This window comes from Sinohyriopsis cumingii, chromosome 5 (assembly GCF_028554795.1).
Source record: "Sinohyriopsis cumingii isolate HCF-2022 chromosome 5, ASM2855479v2, whole genome shotgun sequence".
Taxonomy (NCBI): domain Eukaryota; kingdom Metazoa; phylum Mollusca; class Bivalvia; order Unionida; family Unionidae; genus Sinohyriopsis; species Sinohyriopsis cumingii.
The window spans coordinates 98,438,665-98,461,271 of record NC_142965.1 but is presented as its reverse complement, the minus strand read 5'-3'; the positions used below and the strand labels follow the sequence as shown (position 1 = coordinate 98,461,271).

The 22,607-nt window shown below is 35.0% G+C and overlaps 1 protein-coding gene across 5 annotated transcripts in view; it reads left to right on the top strand.

The window, feature by feature from the left end:
• The window catches only part of LOC149799847 (leukotriene A-4 hydrolase-like), a 103,583-nt gene extending 81,951 nt beyond the window's left edge, over window positions 1-21,632 (top strand). For all 5 annotated transcript variants that reach the window (XM_089959271.1, XM_089959270.1, XM_089959272.1 and 2 more), the window contains 5 exons: window positions 947-1,017; window positions 2,560-2,710; window positions 3,522-3,604; window positions 17,441-17,545; window positions 20,000-21,632. In XM_089959271.1, coding sequence (XP_089815397.1) covers window positions 947-1,017; window positions 2,560-2,710; window positions 3,522-3,604; window positions 17,441-17,545; window positions 20,000-20,117 — 528 coding nt within the window. In that variant the 3' untranslated portion in view covers window positions 20,118-21,632. The remainder of the gene's footprint in view (window positions 1-946; window positions 1,018-2,559; window positions 2,711-3,521; window positions 3,605-17,440; window positions 17,546-19,999) is intronic.
• Window positions 21,633-22,607: the final 975 nt, after the last annotated feature.

The following is a 22,607-nucleotide window of genomic DNA, read 5'->3' as shown; positions in this document are numbered from 1 at the left end:
TAATGAACAACATTAAGCATTTTGTCAATATAAATCTGTCAAGAATTAGACATTTTTAAAAAACAAAAAGTAGCAGGCTACAAGGAAAAGCTGTAAGACATGCTGCATTTTCTAAATGTATATTGAAATTACAAAGCATGGATAAATGGGGAGAGGAGCCATGCTGATAATATATGTTGATTCAATTCCTGCAGGATTAAAGCAAGTATAATTAGCTATATTATTATGAGGAAAAACAATTCTGAGTCTACGCCATTTCTCATAGAATTTTGAAACTAATTTTTGCCCAAATACAATTTGAAAATTTTTAATAGTTGTTGTTTTGTTGTACATTACATGTGATGTATGGTAATAAAATAAGTATGGTTGAAGGCTTCTGAAGTTTTTTGTGTATCGCCAGGAATAATTTTGCAGATGTAAAAAATTAATTAGGAATTCAGTTTTTGCATTATGTATTCATAAAGATTTGGCAAGAACTTCATAATGTTGTTATAATATATATTATGTTGAATGATTTCTTCTGCATCTTCTCTGAAACTACATAGATTACACTGGATTATGCCTATTTTGTTTAATTACATTTTTATAGGTGATATTCTGTGACGTATTCTATACTGGAACTGGTCTAAGAAGTTTTAACAAGATCACATTTTTATAGATTTTACATTTCTGTATAGAAACCATGAGGACAGTGCATGTATTATGTTTACCATATATACTCACTTTTAAGTCAAGTCAAGCTGCAAATTGCGCACACCCAGATTGGCCATCACATAATGCACCTGCAAATCAAGGTCTGCACTTTGTTAAAGGTGATTGGTAGAAAAAAAGAAAAAAAAAGCACATACCCTGATCTGTACATTATGCGATGACAGATCTGGGTCCATATTTTTGGCAGATGAACTTGACTTATAAGCAAGTATAATTTGGTACTTTAATTTTCCAGACTGAAAAATTAAATGCAGTGGATTGGAAGACATGGTTCAAGGGAGTTGGCATGCCTCCTGTTCATCCCAGGTAACATTTTTCAATATCTTATCTCCAGAATGTCATAATTCTACTCATTTGATGTTTTTTAAAATTGTTTTATCATCATTACATTTGTTGCAAATGTAGAATTTAGAATATTTTCATCATAAGATTTTGATGATTTCCTTTAACAATGTGAAAATTGTATATTGATTGTATAAGTTGAGATGATGTACCAAATTACCTTTTACTTCGTGTTTGATTTGTATTTTCAAATTATTCAGCTGTTTTTGGGGGTGGGATTTTTCCTTCCTAAGGTGAATAATCGTATTAGTGAAACAGAATTGTAACTGCTTTCTTAAGAAAGACAGGACAATATAATGATAAATTTTTATTTTATATTTTATTTTGCTACATTAACAAAGCAGTTAACTATTCATTTTGCTTTGTTGCACAAAGATTGTTCAGTCTTAAGATGATAACTTCAGAATTATACATTTAGTGAAAAAACAAACATGGCATTAGGCAACTGTTTTCAAGGCCTTCACCAAATGATTTTATTATTAAGATCTTGGAAAGATCGATACCATATATACTTGTTTATAAGTCTGGTCCAACTTAAAACATCATAGGCCCTGATTGCTATCACATTATGTGCCAACAGCTCCGGGTCTGTGTTTTTTGTTCTATGCAATGGCATATCTGGGTGGGTGCAGTTTTCAGTTGGACAAGACTTATAAGTGAGCATATAAAGTAATTGAAACAGGATATCAGTTAAATGGGAGCCTTCTTAATGAGATTTCATCATCAGTGAATACAAAATCTAACTGTAAATGTAGAAATATCTTTTGTATGAAATCAAATTCACTGTGTGTGCAGGTGTGTGTGTGTGTGTGATTGCTGTCCTGATGCTAAGCTTACACTGAAGAATATGACATGGTAATTCACACTATACAGAACGAACAGTAATTTATATAAATAAAAGCTGTATTTATTTTATAGATTTGACATATGTATGGTCTAGTTCTTAAATGTATAACACACCATCATATAATACATGATAATTAGTAAAGTGTTTCGAACAAAACGTTAAAAGTTGTTTCCAAAAAGAATTTTGCATTTTACATGTCATTATAAAAAACTTTTGTATTTCATGGTGTTTAATAATTGTGTGCAGGAATAGCCTAAATACATATTCACGGTACTGATTTTTATGTACAATGCTTCTGATGGTGAAAAAGAAGCTTTTTGACTCATTGATCAAATAACACACATGGTATTTTGGGAAATTTCTGCCTTTTTTGTGACTTTCATGACCTGATCATAAATTTGAAAAAGAAAACAGAAAAGAAAAATTACTTATGAGATTCTTATCCTAGGACTTAATGACATGAAGAATATGATGTTGTATTTCATCAATGTAAGTGAGACCGCTATTTAAAATTTTCAAATCTTTGTTTGCAAAATATCGGAGAATGATGCAGATATTTTGTAATTTAATTTTTATAATAAAAAACATAACATTAATTTTTCTGTATATGGTAATTCACTGTCTGGTATTGAGATATACTGAATTTTTTCTCCCCATAGCTATGATGACAGCATGGCACAAGTGTGTGAGGATCTGGCAGAGCGTTGGAGTTCGGCCCCAGACGAAGATCTTTCGCAGTTCACTTCTGAAGACCTGAGGCTTTTGCTGTCAGTGCAAGTCAAGGATGTCCTTGTCCGGCTTAACAATAAGGTAATGTTTTAATAAGGGCTTGTCTACTGCCAAACAAATATGCTAGATTCTGGTGCCACTTTCTTGCACAGTCATGTGGCGTTCTCAAATCATTGTAAAATCTTATAAAAGAGATGGCTTAGACACTCTCACGCTAATTATGAATTTGTCGAAATACTGACAACAGGATTCCCACCCTGCTAGGAAACTAAAACGTCAGGAGAAAGAAAAGGTTTGTTCCTGACTGAGAAAAGCCCTTTAATTTTGTAAGTATTCTTAAGAATCGGGGGGAAAAATTGGAGTTTTCAGCAGCCTCTTGATAGCAGATAAAAGATGTAATTGAGTCCTAACTGAAAAAAATATGAGTTAAACTTACTGAGTTCTTACCATAATTTGTGGAGGTAGCAGAACTCCTGTCTTCTGAGGTACAATTGCTATATGGATCCTTTGGGTACTAGCATTAAACCTAATTCTGCAGTCAATCCAATCACTCAGGTAATCAGAATGATCAGGTAGACTGGTTACCCCATAGTCAGCTTTATATTGGTATCTTTACTTCTATAGAAGGTATGAAGACAAGTCTAGCATCACATTCTTTCACTATAATCTTTATTTTCATAGCATGTTCAGCTTAAGTATGTGTGCAATACCCAGTAATTGTCCCAGTCATGTAATTTTGTGCATACTGTATGGTTTGTTTGTTTGCTCTTATGCTTGTTTGCCATTCCTTGTCTATAGGGTGCTTAAATCAAGCAAAAACCGCACTTTGCTATGAAATATTTGTTTAATATGTTCATACTGTTTGAACAGCTTTGTTGTTTATTTTCTTCAGCCTGTCTTATCTTTGAACAAAGTGAAAAGGATGGAGGAGGTGTATGGTTTCAGCAGCGTACGCAATGCAGAAATCAGATATCAGTAAGCTATAAGAATTATCAATGCTTTATTTAGTATTATCATGTATATCCATAATTGCCTAGTATCATATATAAGTTGAGTCCAACTGCAGACTACACAGACCCCAATCTGCATCTTAGTAAATCAGACACATTACCACATTATACACCTGTCCAGCAGATCTTGGTCTGTGCAGTTTCTTAAGAGCCTGGTACATTGTAGTTTGACTCAGATTACAAGCAAGTACATATGGTATGTTCCATATCAAATAATGATAATGGTTACTGAGACAAAACTAGATTTATTCATTGAAAATAAAAATTAAATCAGTCATTTATAACCTTGGAATTTAGTTATCAGATTTTGTACTGAATTTAAGAAGCCTCCCAAAAGAAGCCCTTTGGGGGCTGATGGGTTTCTCTGTCTGTCTGTTCCAGAAAATAATCAAATGTATAGACTATGTCTGACAAATTAAAACTAAAGTTTTATTGACTTTAAGATGTGTTTTCAAAAAGTTTTTGTTTTTAACATTCATTAGTAGAATTTTGACATGAATTTCTCACACTAATTTATTGAACATGAGTATGTATTATGATCTGTAGCTTAATATGTTGTTACTTGTAATGATAACATCTCTTGCTGGATAGATTCACTTTTCTTTTCTTTTTTTCTTAGTACGTGGACGTTTTTGCCCTTTGACACAAAAATAGACAATATTACTTACTCACCTAGAAACTTTCCATCCAGCTTGTAGTAATAGACAGTATTACTTACTCACCTAGAAACTTTCCATCCAGCTTGTAGTAATAGACAATATTACTTACTCACCTAGAAACTTTCCATCCAGCTTGTAGTAATAGACAAAATTACTTACTTACCTAGAAACTTTCCATCCAGCTTGTAGTAATAGACAATATTACTTACTTACTTACCTAGAAACTTTCCATCCAGCTTGTAGTAATAGACAATATTACTTACGTAGAAACTTTCCATCCAGCTTGTAGTAATAGACAATATTACTTACTTACCTAGAAACTTTCCATCCAGCTTGTAGTAATAGACAGTATTACTTACTTACCTAGAAACTTTCCATCCAGCTTGTAGTAATAGACAATATTACTTACCTAGAAACTTTCCATCCAGCTTGTAGTAATAGACAATATTACTTACTTACCTAGAAACTTTCCATCCAGCTTGTAGTAATAGACAGTATTACTTATTTACCTAGGAACTTTCCATCCAGCTTGTAGTAATAGACAGTATTACTTATTTACCTAGGAACTTTCCATCCAGCTTGTAGTAATAGACAATATTACTTACTCACCTAGAAACTTTCCATCCAGCTTGTAGTAATAGACAATATTACTTACCTAGAAACTTTCCATCCAGCTTGTAGTAATAGACAATATTACTTACTCACCTAGAAACTTTCCATCCAGCTTGTAGTAATAGACAATATTACTTACTCACCTAGAAACTTTCCATCCAGCTTGTAGTAATAGACAAAATTACTTACTTACCTAGAAACTTTCCATCCAGCTTGTAGTAATAGACAATATTACTTACTTACTTACCTAGAAACTTTCCATCCAGCTTGTAGTAATAGACAATATTACTTACGTAGAAACTTTCCATCCAGCTTGTAGTAATAGACAATATTACTTACTCACCTAGAAACTTTCCATCCAGCTTGTAGTAATAGACAATATTACTTACTTACTTACTTACCTAGAAACTTTCCATCCAGCTTGTAGTAATAGACAATATTACTTACTTACCTAGAAACTTTCCATCCAGCTTGTAGTAATAGACAATATTACTTACTCACCTAGAACCTTTCCATCCAGCTTGTAGTAATAGACAATATTACTTACTTACCTAGAAACTTTCCATCCAGCTTGTAGTAATAGATAGTATTACTTACTTACCTAGAAACTTTCCATCCAGCTTGTAGTAATAGACAATATTACTTACTTACTTACCTAGAAACTTTCCATCCAGCTTGTAGTAATAGACAATATCACTTACTTACTTACCTAGAAACTTTCCATCCAGCTTGTAGTAATAGACAATATTACTTACTTACCTAGAAACTTTCCATCCAGCTTGTAGTAATAGACAATAGTACTTACTCACCTAGAAACTTTCCATCCAGCTTGTAGTAATAGACAATATTACTTACTTACGTAGAAACTTTCCATCCAGCTTGTAGTAATAGACAGTATTACTTACTTACTTACCTAGAAACTTTCCATCCAGCTTGTAGTAATAGACAATATTACTTACTCACCTAGAAACTTTCCATCCAGCTTGTAGTAATAGACAGTATTACTTATTTACCTAGAAACTTTCCTTTCAGCTTGTAGTAATAGACAATATTCCTTACTCACCTAGAAACTTTCCATCCAGCTTGTAGTAATAGACAGTATTACTTACTCACCTAGAAACTTTCCATCCAGCTTGTAGTAATAGACAGTATTACTTACTTACTTACCTAGAAACTTTCCATCCAGCTTGTAGTAATAGACAATATTACTTACTCACCTAGAAACTTTCCATCCAGCTTGTAGTAATAGACAATATTACTTACTTACCTAGAAACTTTCCATCCAGCTTGTAGTAATAGACAATATTACTTACTCACCTAGAAACTTTCCATCCAGCTTGTAGTAATAGACAATATTACTTACTTACCTAGAAACTTTCCATCCAGCTTGTAGTAATAGACAGTATTACTTACTTACCTAGAAACTTTCCATCCAGCTTGTAGTAATAGACAATATTACTTACCTAGAAACTTTCCATCCAGCTTGTAGTAATAGACAATATTACTTACTTACCTAGAAACTTTCCATCCAGCTTGTAGTAATAGACAGTATTACTTATTTACCTAGGAACTTTCCATCCAGCTTGTAGTAATAGACAGTATTACTTATTTACCTAGGAACTTTCCATCCAGCTTGTAGTAATGGACAATATTACTTACTCACCTAGAAACTTTCCATCCAGCTTGTAGTAATAGACAATATTACTTACTCACCTAGAAACTTTACATCCAGCTTGTAGTAATAGACAATATTACTTACTCACCTAGAAACTTTCCATCCAGCTTGTAGTAATAGACAATATTACTTACTCACCTAGAAACTTTCCATCCAGCTTGTAGTAATAGACAATATTACTTACTTACTTACCTAGAAACTTTCCATCCAGCTTGTAGTAATAGACAATATTACTTACTTACCTAGAAACTTTCCATCCAGCTTGTAGTAATAGACAATATTACTTACTTACCTAGAAACTTCCCATCCAGCTTGTAGTAATAGACAGTATTACTTACTTACCTAGAAACTTTCCATCCAGCTTGTAGTAATAGACAATATTACTTACTTACCTAGAAACTTTCCATCCAGCTTGTAGTAATAGACAGTATTACTTACTTACCTAGAAACTTTCCATCCAGCTTGTAGTAATAGATAATATTACTTATTTACCTAGAAACTTTCCATCCAGCTTGTAGTAATAGACAATATTACTTACTTACCTAGAAACTTTCCATCCAGCTTGTAGTGGTATCACTGCCTGATTTACTAAGATACACATGTGGTATCATTTCCTGATACTCAGACACATGTTGTATCACTGCCTGATTTACTCAGACACACATGTGGTATCACTGTCTGATACTCAGACACATGTGGGATCACTGTCTGATACTCAGACACATTTGGGATCCCTGTCTGATACTCAGACACATGTTGGATCTCTGTCTGATATTCAGACACGTTTGGGATAACTCTCTCATTCTCAGACACATTTGGGATCGCCCATTCAATCTTACATGTTGATCTGGCATTTGATTAATTACCCATTTAATCTTACATGCAGATCTGGCATTTGATTAATTACCCATTTAATCTTACATGCAGATCTGGCATTTGATTAATTACCCATTTAATCTTTATTGCTGATCTGGCATTCAATTAATTACCCATTTAATCTTACATGCTGATCTGGCATTTGATTAATTACCCATTTAATCTTACATGCTGATCTGGCATTCGATTAATTACCCATTTAATCTTACATGCTGATCTGGCATTCGATACAGCTGTTCAGCCTGTATTTCTGTATCATATACCTGGATTCAAACTATTTAGATGTCTTTGACGTCTGCACATAGATATTTTTAGATGCAGTGAATTGAACTTTTATAAATCCCAGTTCATTTTGAATTGCATTCATATAAGAGAGCTAAAACTATTTAGAAAGTGTAAAAGAGGGTGTATGTAATAAATATAAAATCACATTTGATATTTTTGTTCTGAGGCAGGGAAGGAGATTATTTGATGTGGCTTATGAGTACATTTTGGCCTGATGGCCTTGACATATACCCATATCAAAACTTTTTTTTTGCTGACTTGGAACAAAACACATTTGTAGTTTTGTATTTTTTCACCACTAAGTTGGAATTTTTACTGATGAACACACATATCATTTACCCAAACATAAGAGAAAACATTATTCTAAGTAAAATTACAACAAAAAAGAGCAACTGCTTTAACTTGATTTATCAATTTAATCTTGTCAAGCACATTTGTGAATATAATCCATAATGGCCACCACTGTCTGCACACATATTTGCATCTTACTTAATTTAAAATTTTGCATTTGACAAAATTTATGCTCACTGCAGTGTGAGAGCATGTATTTCTTAAGATATGTATAAACAATTCTAAATGACCGCTCCATTGGCCTAGTGGTTAGAGCATCCATCTCGGAAGCGGGAGGTTGTGGGTTCAATCCCTGCCCAAGCCATACCAAAGAATTACAAAAATGGTACTAACAGCTGCCTCGCTTGGCGCTCAGCATTAAGAGGCTTGTGTTAGGACTAGTCGGCCTGGTATCAGGATAATGTGACTAGGTGGGACATCATGCTACATGTCTGTGGCATGATGCCCCAGTGCTGGACATCACTATAAACTGTCACACTGCAGACATCATAGTGATATGACTGAAACATTGTTAAAGCTACGTTAAAAATCCTAACCACACACACACACACTTCTAAATGGGTAAATGACATTGTAGGAGCTCCATTTATATGGGTAGAAAATACTACTGACATCTTAGTTGTGAAACTTGGACAGATTTCCATTTAATGAATTAAATTTATATGTCGACTGCTTCAGTGGCCTAGTGGTTAGAGTGTCTGCCCCAGTTGCAGGATGTTGCGGTTTCGAACCCTGGCCGCATCATACCAAAGACTTATAAAAATGGTACTAACAGCTGCCTTGCTAGGTGCTCAGCATTAAGAGGTTAGTGTTAGGACTGGTCAGCCCGGTGTCAGGATAATGTGACTGGGTGGGACATCATGCTTCATGTCTGCAGCTTGATGCCTCGTGCTGGACATCACTTTAAACAGCCACGTTGCAGACATCATAGCAATATGACTAGGAAACTGTTCCAGCTATGTTAAAAATCCGGATCACACACACAAATTTATCTGTCAAATAACAAGAATAATAATATTGTGGAAGTTTGCAGATAATGTATAATGACTGATTCATAGAAAATACACTTTCAGTTGATATAATTGTAACACTTCATGGAAGTAACCCCGTAAAGGCATGTATAATCGGATATTTCATTGGTTGTTAGTTGGTGCAATGGACATTTTGTTAGATGCTTCAGATTTGTGTGCTTGTGTTGTTTCATGTTTATTCCATTGCATGGTCAGGAAGGCATTTAGATTGGACTTGTATGTTGTGCAGATATATTGTCTGTAATGTATAATACTGAGTAATTCTATTGATTGGGTCACGTGTGTTTTTTAATTTCTTTTGTTCTCTGATCAGGAAGGCATATTCATGTGCATTGGGCTTGTTCAACAGTGCATACATTTCTCTGCAATGGGAGATTGGTGTGGAATGCTTTTCATTCTACATGAATGGCCAGTTCCATATTTTGAGTATATCAGATATTGCCATTTCTAACAAATTTTCCCAGGGTAACTGTTTTATTCAATAATTATTACCTTGGAGCTTAGGACATTCATTTATCTGTAGCATTTGATATCTGTCTTAAAGTTCAAGTAAAATTTTTACTACTGTATATTCTTACTTATAAGTTGAATCCAACTGCATACAACATAGATCCATATCTTCTTCTATCATAAAAATCGCCAGCAGATCAGGTTCTAAACTGCATGGACCTAGATCTGTCAGTGTATTATGTGATGGCAGGTCTTAAATCTATGCAGCTGTTGTGTACTTAAAATTGTTTTTGAAACATGCCATTTATTTCTGCAATCATCAAAGCATTGTTTTAATTCCCAAGCTGCATTCCATATTATCTTAAAACATTGCAACGTGGAAATAGTTCAGGTAATTTTTAAATAAAGTTTGATCTGGGAATGGTGGAATTTTTGAAGTTTTGGAAATGGTAAGCCCTTGCAATGATGCTACTCAAACTATGAAAATTCCCTGCCAAGATTGTGATGACGTGTAGATAAGAAATGTAACTACATGTTCCTCTACATTATATATTCACTGTAAAGGATGTCATAATTTATGTCATAATTTTAGAATTCATTCATATTTGAATAATGCCTATAATGACATGTCACAAGGAGGAAGATCTTTGTGCAGACAAAATTATCATAACTATTTGTACATTTTAGACTCTTTGCAATGAGCATAGCCTAAACCTGCAACATATTAGCAAAACTTAATCAGGTGAATGCTTGACTTCTAGATCAGCCCCAATAAGCATTTGCTTGCTAAGTGAATTTTTGTAAGTGAACAGTGAGAAGCTTTAATTGATTATCAAGTACTTTAAAGCATTCTAACAACTGCACTTGGTAAGGTTGTACAAAGGTGGACATGCAGAGTACGGCTTTCTGTCGGTATATCTTTGCTGTTAAATGCAGTATTAATGTAAATATCAAAATACCTTTGTTATAACACAATCACTGTCACTTAACATATATTGAAGATAAAAACTAAATTTTTATTCATTAAAATTTGTTTATGACAGACATTGTTGACATACTCAAGGGAGTATATTAGAGAGATACAGTTCTGATATAAAAACTGCCCCAGCCCCAGGACAAAACTGAAGTTAGGTTGAGTTCTCTGTGGCAATCCTGGAAAAATCAGTTAATGGATTTATGACATCTTACCAATAAATTTTGATGCAAGAGCCCATTGGTTAATGTGAGGATATTAACATGTTCATGTGCACATAGCTTCAGAACAATACAGAAAAGTTTGGGAAGTACAGACTTTCAGCTGGCTTACTGGAAATACATACTTTCATTTGACTTACTGCAAATACATACTTTCAGTTGGCTTACTGCAAATACATACTTTCAACTGGCTTACTGCAAATATATACTTTCAGTTGGCTTACAGCAAATACAGACTTTCATCTGACTTACTGTAAATACAGACTTTCAACTGGCTTGCTGCAAATATATGCTTTCAGTTGACTTACTGCAAATACAGACTTTCATCTGACTTACTGTAAATACAGACTTTCAACTGGCTTACTGCAAATACAGACTTTCATCTGACTTAGTGTAAATACAGACTTTCAACTGGCTTACTGCAAATACATACTTTCAGTTGGCTTACTTCAAATGCATACTTTCAACTGGCTTAATGCATATATAGACTTTCAACTGGCTTATTGCAAGTACAAACTTTAAACTGGCTTACCACAAGTACAGTTTTAGTTGGCTTACTGTAAATACATACTTTTAGTTGGCTTACTTAAAATGCATACTTTGAACTGGCTTAATGCATATACAGACTTTCAAGTGGCTTACTGCAAATACAGACTTTCAGCTAGCATACTGCAAATACAGACTTTCAACTGGCTTACTGCATATACAGACTTTCAGTTGTCTTACTGCAAATACAGACTTTCAACTGGCTTACTGCATATACAGACTTTCAGTTGGCTTACTGTAAATACATACTTTTTGTTGGCTTACTGCAAATGCATACTTTCAACGAGCTTACTGCAAATACATACTTTTAGTTGGCTTACTGCAAATGCATACTTTCAACGGGCTTACTGCAAATACATACTTTTAGTTGGCTTACTGCAAATTCATACTTTCAGTGGGCTTACTGCAAATACATACTTTTAGTTGGCTTACAGCAAATTCATACTTTCAACGGGCTTACTGCAAATACATACTTTTAGTTGGCTTACTGCAAATTCATACTTTCAACGGGCTTACTGCAAATACATACTTTTAGTTGGCTTACTGCAAATTCATACTTTCAACGGGCTTACTGCAAATACATACTTTTAGTTGGCTTACTGCAAATACAGACTTTTAACTGGCCTACTGCAAATACAGACTTTCAACTGGCTTACTGCAAATACAGACTTTCAACTGGCTTACTGCAAATACAGACTTTCAACTGGCTTACTGTAAATACAGACTTTTAGTTGGCTTACTGCAAATGCATACTTTGAACTGGCTTAATGCATATACAGACTTTCACCTAGCTTACTGCAAATACAGACTTTCAACTGGTTTACTGGTTTACTGCATATACAGACTTTCAACTGGCTTACTGCAAATACAGACTTTCAACTGGCTTACTGCAAATACACTTTTAACTGGCTTACTGCAAATAAAGACTTTAAACTGGCTTACTGCAAATAGAGATTTTCAGTTGGCTTACTGCAAATACAGACTTTCAGTTGGCTTACTGCATATACAGACTTTCAACTGGCTTAATGCAAGTACAAACTTTCAACTGGCTTACTGCAAATACAGACTTTCATCTTGCTTACTGTACTTTCAGCTGGCTTTTACTGCAGATACATAATTTCAACTGGCTTATTGCAAGTACATACTTTAAACTGGCTAACTGCAAGTACAGTTTCAACAGTCTTACTACACTTTTTCAACTGGCTTACTGCAAGTACATTGCAAGCAAGCCACAAAGGAGGTCAATTTCCCACCTGCACTGTCTCCATTCCAGTGGAAAGATTTTCAAGGCAATCAATGAAAAGATCACAGGGATGCCCTAGGACACAAGTCACTGGGAAGCAGTCATACCAGATCTACAGCCATCAAAAACCACAGTTCTTCTGAACAAAAGTGGACAAGAGACAGAGAGAGAATGATTTGCCAGTGTTTCTTTTCACGAGAGCCTCCTTATCTGAAAAAATGACATCTTCAGGCTGCCTTTACAGAATCTGGTCGGGGAAAGGCTCCATATTTTTGCTGCCAAATGGGATTAGATATGCCACAATGACCTGTAGCAAGTTGTTTCCAAGGGACTCAGTATCATTTTCATTGCACCTCCTACTTTGTCTAAGGTTTCCTGAACTAAAAACACAGCACTCTTTGCCCTGTCATTGACCTCAGTACGCAAGATTCATTAATGCCCCAAGACTCAAAATGGAAACACTACAACAGATTCTAAATGCCATCTAGGAGGGAGACTTTGCAATCAGTGTGGACTTGAAAATTGTGTATCTTCCCATCCTCAATCACACGGCTTCCAGGAAGTTCATGTGATTTGCCTACAAAGACACTGTTTACCAATTTAGGGCACTCTTGGCTAGACTAAACATCAGTCCCTGGGATTTCACTCGATTGATGGACTGGGAAAATGGTTTATGTCCTAACCACCTCCATGGAGGAAACCAGCTACCTCTACTACATTCTGTGAAAACATAAGGTGAGTCATCTCTTGGAGCAAGACATGATATACCTTGTTAATATCTTTCTCAACTTGGCTTACCTTGTCAGCAAGGACGAATCTGACATTGTACCATCAAAACATTTTGTTCATGTAGGTATGAAGTACCAGAATATATCTCCCTCATCAATAAGCATTTAAAATCAGCACAATGGCAGCTTCCTTACTTATATGGGATGATCTACCCTTCCAAAAATTCCATCACCTTCAGGGTTGGCTCGGTGTGCCAGCAAACCTCTTATTCCTAGGTGGCCTATTTATATGCCCATTACAAATGAATTTTTGTCCAAATGGAGGCTGAGAATTTGTTGATTTGGCCATCTCACAATCTGCACACATATGAGGTTCCATCTTAGAAGATGGGACAATCTCACTTGTCTGAAGTTGGGTACACCTCTACAGTGCAACCACCAGAAATCAGTCTGTTATGGATGTCAGCTCAGAGGGCTGGAGGCACACCTTCTTCTGTCATTCTGAGAAGCCAGTAGAGTGTAGCCTCTCATGATTGTCATTTAAATATCAACATTCTATTGAGCAAAGTCATTTCTAAAGCTTTTCTTTGATGGCAGGGGATCTAAATGGGAAAAAGTTTTCATTCTGTCTGACAACTACACTGTGGTGACTTATCTCAAACAGCAAAGTGGAACCAAGTCCTCTAATCTTTGCATTTTTTTGGGGGGGGGGGGATTTTCTAAACGAGTGTCTTCATCTAAGTCCATCATATTTCAGGCTGACTAAACAGATTTGTTGTCCCAGAGGGATGAACTAATACATATGGAATGGTCCTCAGGCTGACTAAATAGATTTGTTGTCCCAGAGGGATCAACTAATACATATGGAATGGTCCTCTTCACTCAGATATGTGCCTGATGGGATCAACCAATGGTGGACCTATCTGTGATAAGGTGGAATGACAAGCTTTGAACCTTTGTTGCACCAGTCCTGGATCTGAAAACCTGGGCAATCAGTGCTCTTTCTATAGATTGGAATGGCCTGGATGCGTTCACTTACCCTCCAACACTTTTGAATCCAAAGTAGATACAAAAAGCAAGAGAATCAGATTGTTGCTTCATCCTGATTGTTCGACTCAAATGGGAAAATTGGATCAATAACCTCATCAATTGTGCAACAGAAATCTCCAGGAAAATCAACATATTCCCTCATCTACACAATCAGTCATGATGGCAGTTGTTTCATCCAATCCCAGAGCTGCTTAACTTATATGTCTGGATCATAGTAAACAATCCCTCAGGAACAGATTTGGAGAAATTGCTCAAGTGCAATGGCACTCCAATTTAAAAGCATACTAAGGCAAATGGAAAAATCTTAGTACAGTGGTGTGCCCATGAACACATTATACCACTGCAGGCATCAATACTGCAATGGTTACCTTCTACTGTAGCTCTTTGACAAGAACAGTTAGCCCCGGTTAAAATCATCAAAGGCTACTGTTCCATGATTACTGATGCCCTCCACCATTATGAAAGAGAGAATATTGGACAAAACAGAGATCTGATCTTTTGTCCAATTTTGATTACACATGTCCAAAGATATTAGCTCTTTGACCAAAGTGGAATCTATCATGGGTACTAACATGGCTGAACAAGACACCATTTTAGCTGCTTTCAAGTGCCTCATTGGTTTACTTCTCATATAAGACCTGCTTCCTTACTGCTTTGCAAACAACAGGCAGAATCGGAAAAATACATGCTCTATTGGTGGACCTTAACTACATAAAATTCTGACAAGATGGGTCACTATCACTCATGATGATCTCTGCTCTCAGTGCCATGAACATGGTCACAGTCATCAGACTTTTGCAATGAAAAACCTGTCTACTATGGACACTTCATTTCAAGGTCATCTACAGGACCCAGCACAAGCTCTGAAGTGGTAAGGAGGACCAAGCTGTTGCAAAGAAGAAGATTATGCCTATTCTTAATCCTTACAGAGGGAAACTATGATATATCAGTATCGACACTTTTGTCCTGGAGAAAGCAGGTGATTTGTTCCACATATTGGAAAAAAAACCCCAACAAATGATATTGCTTAGCATCTTGGATCATGAAGTTAGGACAGTTGTCACAGACATTTCATTTGAGTGAAACTGTTCTTTAACTGATATTATAAGTGCCATGTGATGGAAATCTGAGTCCACTTCTCCAGCTTTTATCTCCAAGATTGTTCTTTCTACAAGGCTCCACTTGATCTGGTAGCCATGGCAAAACAGATTACATTCCCGGGTTGGACAGCAACATAAGAACATGGCTTCATGACTTCCGCTGGATTTGCAGAAGGGAACATTTTTGCTTTCTGAAGCCATTCCCCAACATAGACTCCCTATTCTCCAGTGGGGTTATCTAGAAGCTGTCTCATATCTTAGGGGAGCGGCAATAATCTCTGCAGGTTAAGAAGATTTATCTCTCCACCTTTGGCCTATTCTTCTTAGGAAACATATTTGAAGAGATCAATTTTTTCTAGTAAAACATGTTTCTTCAATAATATTTACCTGATCATGTTACACATACACCCTCCCTGCAGTGACATCGATATAGAGAGCATGCCTTTTACTCCTTCAGTAACTGAAGTATTCATGGAATTTGGCACCAGTCCCAGTATCAAGGGGATATCACTGAAACTGACACATAGATGTACAGATAATTTTAAGCTCTTTAGCTAAAAAGTTTTATATTGGGAGGGCTGGATTTGTGAAGTAGTAGTATATCTCCTAAGGTATTTTGATTGGTTCAGTATTGTAGAGACATATTTTGCTACAATAAATTGGTTTAACAATGTTAACTCATAAACAAGGCTGTTACTGGATGCACTATGGAAAACAGATGACATCTTGGTGTGTGAGTTTTAATAATCCTAACATAAGAGAAAGCAACAAATAATGCAAACCTTTTGCAGTGAAAATTAAATCCAGAAAACAGCACTTAACACAAAAGTGAAGCCTTTAAGATTTTTCATTAGGACATTATCTGTGCAGCTTTTCACAAAAGATAGAGAATGTTCATCTCAGGTGGTTGCAGGTTTGAACCTGGACCGAGTCATACCAAAGACTTATAAAAATGGCACTAACAGCTGCCTCGCTAGATGCTCAGCATTAAAAAGTTAGTGTTAGGACTGATCAGCCAGGTGTCTGGATAATGTGACTGGGTTGGACATCATGCTACATGTCTGTGGCATGATGCCCCAGTGCTAGACATCACTATAAACTGCCACACTGCAGACATCATAGGGATATGACTGAAGTTTTTTTAAAGCTATGTTACAAATCGAAATCACGCAAACAGACATGCACATGCACACAAGATGGGGAAAAAATACAAATCTTTGAATTGACTATGTATGACCCTGACTGCTCCCTTTAAAGATGCAGTTGTTAATATTAATGGGGTTATATGACATAAGCATAACAGCAGTTAGTGGCATGTACTTGAGTCTAATTTGTGATCTGTAGAATATGACACTACCTGCATGAACTGAAGACTTTAGGAACTGGCAACCAGACTACAGTTTTTTTTAAAAGCACAAATCTTCTTCATGGCTACAAAGGATTAAATAAAGTTCAGTACCATTCATCATTTTTTTTTTATCTGGTTGTTCATAGTAGTGTTGTTTTGAAATATCTGCACTTTGGTTGCAGTCCATTCTAAGTCATTCTAGTTTAAAAGGGATTAAATAAAGATCAGAAGTATTTATCCATAATAAAGTTATTCATAGCAGTGTCAAATTATATTTTGCCTAAAACTCATGGTTCCTGGTGGCAGTCAGCAGGTGGTTGCTCATTTAATATATTAAAATATAATAAAACTGATAAATGAGGGATGATGATGGTCATAAATGACAGGTGGCCCCTCAAGACGGGTTTTGCTGTATTTACCCTACTGGGTGAGTAGACTTTTATTTAGTTTGCCAGTCACCGCTCATGCTACATTAAACAGTTTGTCATAGTTTAATAAATTTCTCCACTGTTAACATGTTTGAACATGGTAAATGTTAAAAGATGGAAGAAACATTGCTACAGATTCTAATTAGTGCTTACAGGAAAATGTGTTTACTTCTATAATTTGCAGTTCCCTGAATATTTTCATAACATATTTTTGGTTATATTTAGGTGGCTGAGACTGGGTATAAAAACCCAATGGGAAGAAATCATACCCAGAGCTCTCCAGTTTGTTACAGAACAAGGCAGACTGAAGTTTACACGCCCCATCTACAGGTATATTTACACTATACATGAACCTGAGAGCTTGGTTTAGTTACATTTTAGGTTTTGATGTGTTAACCCTATCAACATCTTGGCAGATCATTAAGATATTTTGGTGCTTCAGGTCTGTGAATTTCATTTGATGCAGTGGCAAACCACTGCATCCAATCAGAATCAGGTTGGTTAATTTTGACACTGTTCCTACAAGATCAGGACAAGTGGAGCACACAACTGGAATGGACTCGTAAATAAGCAATTTTCCATTGCCAGTCCATGTTTGTACAAATACATACTTTCCCTCAAATTCATATGTAATGGCTTCTCTCTGATATAAATCATACTTTTAATGTTAAACTTATAAAGTATCTTTCTGAGGTCAATTGCCTCCACCATTTTCAGCTGATGTACAACACACCATTGTTATATGCAGTTGGTGAGTTGGCATTACACACTAAGGGAAACAACTCATGAAATCTAATAGCTGTCACTAGGACAAAACTCTGAAATGTCTGTATGATCTTTGAAGGTGTAGATAGGGTTAACACAGCAGAACATTGACTAGTGAAGATGAGCTTAGTCATTGATTGTACATGAACTTGAGAACTAGGCTTTATCATTGATTTCAGTTTGGTTATAGAAAGGTTCTTATATCAAATGCTTTTGATGACAGAGGTGTTACTCTAGTGTGGTTTTTGAGGTGGTAGAAGTGATCGAAAGTGTATAAGAACACCGATTGTAGACTGGTAACCACATTCTTGTACACAAGGTAGAACCTGGGATCAAAGAAAAAACTCAGAATACAGATCCTGAAATGGGTGATTTTACCACTGAAATGAAAATGGCATTAAAAAAATGCAGAATGAATGAAAATGAATGCTGAATGCAGAATGAATGAAAATGAATGCTGAATGCAGAATGAATGAAAATGAATGCTGAATGCAGTATGAAGAAAATGAATGCTGAATGCAGTATGAAGAATATGAATGCTGATTGCAGTATGAAGAAAATGAATGCTGAATGCAGAATGAATGAAAATGAATGCTGATTGCAGTATGAAGAAAATGAATGCTGAATGCAGTATGAAGAATATGAATGCTGAATGCAGTATGAAGAAAATGAATGCTGAATGCAGAATGAATGAAAATGAATGGTGAATGCAGTATGAAGAAAATGAATGCTGAATGCAGTATGAATGAAAATAATTGCTGAATGCAGAATGAATGAATAAATAAATGAAAATGAATGCTGAATGCAGAATGAATGAAAATGAATGCTGAATGCAGAATGAATGAATGAATTAATGAATGAATGAAAATGAATGGTGAATGCAGAATGAAGAAAATGCAGGATTAGAATACAGAACATGAATGGTATATAAATTAAGTTAAATGCAAATGCATTTCCTGAATGGATTTCAAAATCAGTTTACCTGTAGCTTGGGTTGCCACTAAATTTCCTCGATTGGAACCAGTATGCATGAAAATCTGAGATCAGATTCATTTGTTACACTGCCTAAAGGTTATGAAAGTATTCTAACAACTGTCAATAATGTCAACCTCTTCAAATTTCCTTAATTAGCTCAGATTTTTTGCATCATCATTAATAGTAATTTGAACTCATTAGTTTTATATTTTTGTATGACTGAGAGTGGTAACTAGCTAGAATGGTCATAGCTGTAGTGATGGAAGTGTCAAGAAGATCCCAAAGTTTTGTATTTAAGCCAGATGCAGGGGCATTAAACAGTGTACAAATGTAGGTAAAACATGGAGATTGATGGAACATTTGTCTTTAAGTAATTATTTGTATATATTGGTCATCATAAAAGGTATTGATGTAATCTTGAAATCTCAAGTTACCATGCTTGTGTCTAATTCAGTGCGCTTAGTTGACATAGGTAATAAAGATCACATTAACTGGAAATGCTTATTTAGTTAGCAAATTATAAAAAGGACTATTTTAAAAAAAAGATATTTTCAAAAATTTTATTATTGCCTATTTCAGTAGATTACCAAGAATTAAAATTGAACTATATTTATTTTGGTTTGTATGGTGCCACAATGATTTTTTTTTGATTGGTGGTGGAAAAAAAACTATATAATGAATAGATTGTTGTTGTTGTTGTGGAGTTTAACACCATTTTTCAAGCATACGATAGGCTATGCATGGCGGCCAGTATTAATGGTGGAGGAAGGACCCTGGAAAACCCTGATAAGAACCACCGACCCACGAGAAGCTACTGGCAAGCTTTCTCACATACCCACATTGGCTGAATCCTAGATTCAAACCCACGCAGACAGAGGTGAGATGGTAGTGATCCGTAACGGAGAGCGCTTTAAACCACTTGGCCACTCGGGCCCTGATCATGAATAGATATGAGATCATTGTTTTCTTCATTTAACACTTAATTAATAATTTGTTAATTGTTAGGTAGTTATATAAACCCTTCTGCTATTCGATTATTTTCAGAGATCTCTACAACTGGGAGAAGTCACGAGATGCAGCTATTGCTAACTTTCTGGCACATCGTGCAGAGATGCACAACACAACAGCTTCAATGGTTGCCAAGGAGCTCAAACTAGCCTGAAAACTTAAGAAACTAGCGAACTGTCACCACACTATATGTACTATTTATTCAAGTGCAGTGTGGTGCTGGTCCATTTCAATGCAGTTTACCATATCAGGAGAAAGCTACATAGTTTTTACTATGTCAGTTTGTAAAAACAACAATTTATAAAAATTCTTTGGTCTCAGGCTTTCAGAACGTCTACATTCTTAATTATTGATTGCAAACAAGTATATGAGATGTTACATGATGGACTTACTTGATTGCATTTGCTGTTTCATCATCATGTGCATATATTATTCCAGCTTCTTTGTTTTTTCTACATTTAAAAAAAAAACAACAAGGAAACAAGAAATCAGAATACAGAATACAAGGTTTTACATTTTTGTGTGTTACATTTAGTTGTTTTTTTTCTTCTATCAGCTGTCATGGTTTTGTAAAAAAATTACATCTTTGTTGGTAGCAAAATTTGCAGATTTGGGAAAGGAAGACCAGCATTTCAGTAATTATTAACCAGTTTGCACTCAGTTTGGAACATACAGTATAATCATGTACTTCTATTACTCCCTGTAGTATTTCTATCCTTGGGTCATGACCCAGTTTTGGACCATAGGGTAGTTCCCTTGACATATGAACAGCTTGCATTGAGAAGGGGTGGAAGATATGTTTATTAAATTACTTATTATTATTTGTTAACAGTTCTTGTTTCTTTTCATGTACACATGTAAACAGCATTGAATTTCTCTGAGATCTCACATCTTCGAATAATCTGAAGATACAAATGAGCATGCTTGTAGTGTAAATCCACATAAACAAAAATTTTATATTCTGAAATTGTATGATATAAAATATGTTCGTTTTTATATTTGATTGTCCAACAATTTCTCTTAACTTAGCATAATCTTGACAGGTTAGTTGAGGCAGTCTTTAATGGGTAAATTTGTATGATGCCACCAAATTTAAATATTCCTTGCATATTTAATCATTTGTTTATCAATATTGCACATAAATTACAAAATTAGCGATTCCTTGACAATTTGTAAGAAATTTCCAAAAACCCTTGTTAACCCCTGATCCCCTGTTTAAGCATCAGTAGGTGGTATGCTACTTCCAAACTCCATAGCATCAAGGTGATTTAAGATACACTAAAGTGGGTGGTATTACAGAAAGGTAGACAGATGTAGCTCTACAATGGTACCAAATAATCTTCCATGTTCAGTGATAAAGGATCAGACCTCCCGCTTGGCTTGTTTGTGTGCTTCATGTACATGAATTAAAATATTGATCAAAAGCATCACAATCAAAGTATTATCAGTCATTATTATTTAATTGATCTGTGATTTCTCCAAGGCCTACATATTTGCTTGCTTACAATATTTTTGACAGTTTTAGTGTAGCAGTCTTACTGTTGTATTCAGAATTACAGGTGTTCATATCTGTCACAGTGCTGTTGCTTTATAACCTTGCTATATTAGTAATCAGAAAAGAATAACAAAAAATGTCATTTTTAATTTTGAAATAAAAAATGAAATGATATTGCTATTCCTTTTATATCATTTTTCTCTATATATCACATATCCTGAGTTCATTTAATACTTTTAGGCCCATGCTAGATTAATATAACTTTACTTTTAAACATGTCTGTACATTTCAGTATGTTACAGTATTTAGATTATGCAATAGTTATTAATCACAAATTTTCTCCATACTAAATATAATTCTATTTACTTATAGTTTACTGATATCGAACCAATACTAATCATACTGAAAATGATAAATAGTTATAGATTTACTTACCATAAAGTAATGTTAGTGTTTGAAAGGTTTAAAATAATACTGTTGGTGGACTTTGTTCCAACTAAATACAGCATTCTTTTTTCAAAGAACTTAAATGTTATTGATCTGTTTTAATTATGAAGGTAAAATACTAATCATAATAATGTAGAACAATTATATTGATCATGTTTTAGTGTGAAGAGAGTACTGTTTATGAAAAGTCATACTAATGGAAAACTAGTTTTGTCATTTCAAAACTACTGACAGGCAGAAAGGCAGATGACTTTCTGATCTTTATGTAAACACATCTATATCCAGTTACTGTTGCAAGCAAGAATAAATTTGACGTATGCATGTATTTCTTCTATAAATGTGACAAATGTAATAACTGACACAAAATCCATCTGCAGATTTGTCGTTGACTGCAGTAAAATGAAAGAAATATAAATTTTTCTTTCAAAATAAAAAACACTGTTGAAAAATTAAGGGCTGTTCCAGTAAAACATATACCCCCCGGGGGGAAGGCACTTTCAAATTCAACCAACCCACAACAGAAGCAGTTTAAAAAAGTTATGATCCACCATCAGATGTGTTTTAATCGAGAAACACTGCCCCCTACAGAAGCATAACTTTTTAACATAATTTCTGGCTATGGGTTAGTGGGTGGTAGAAGTGATTTTAATATTGGGTTGGGGACAGAAGCGATTTAAATGACAGCTGGCTGTAGGTAATCTA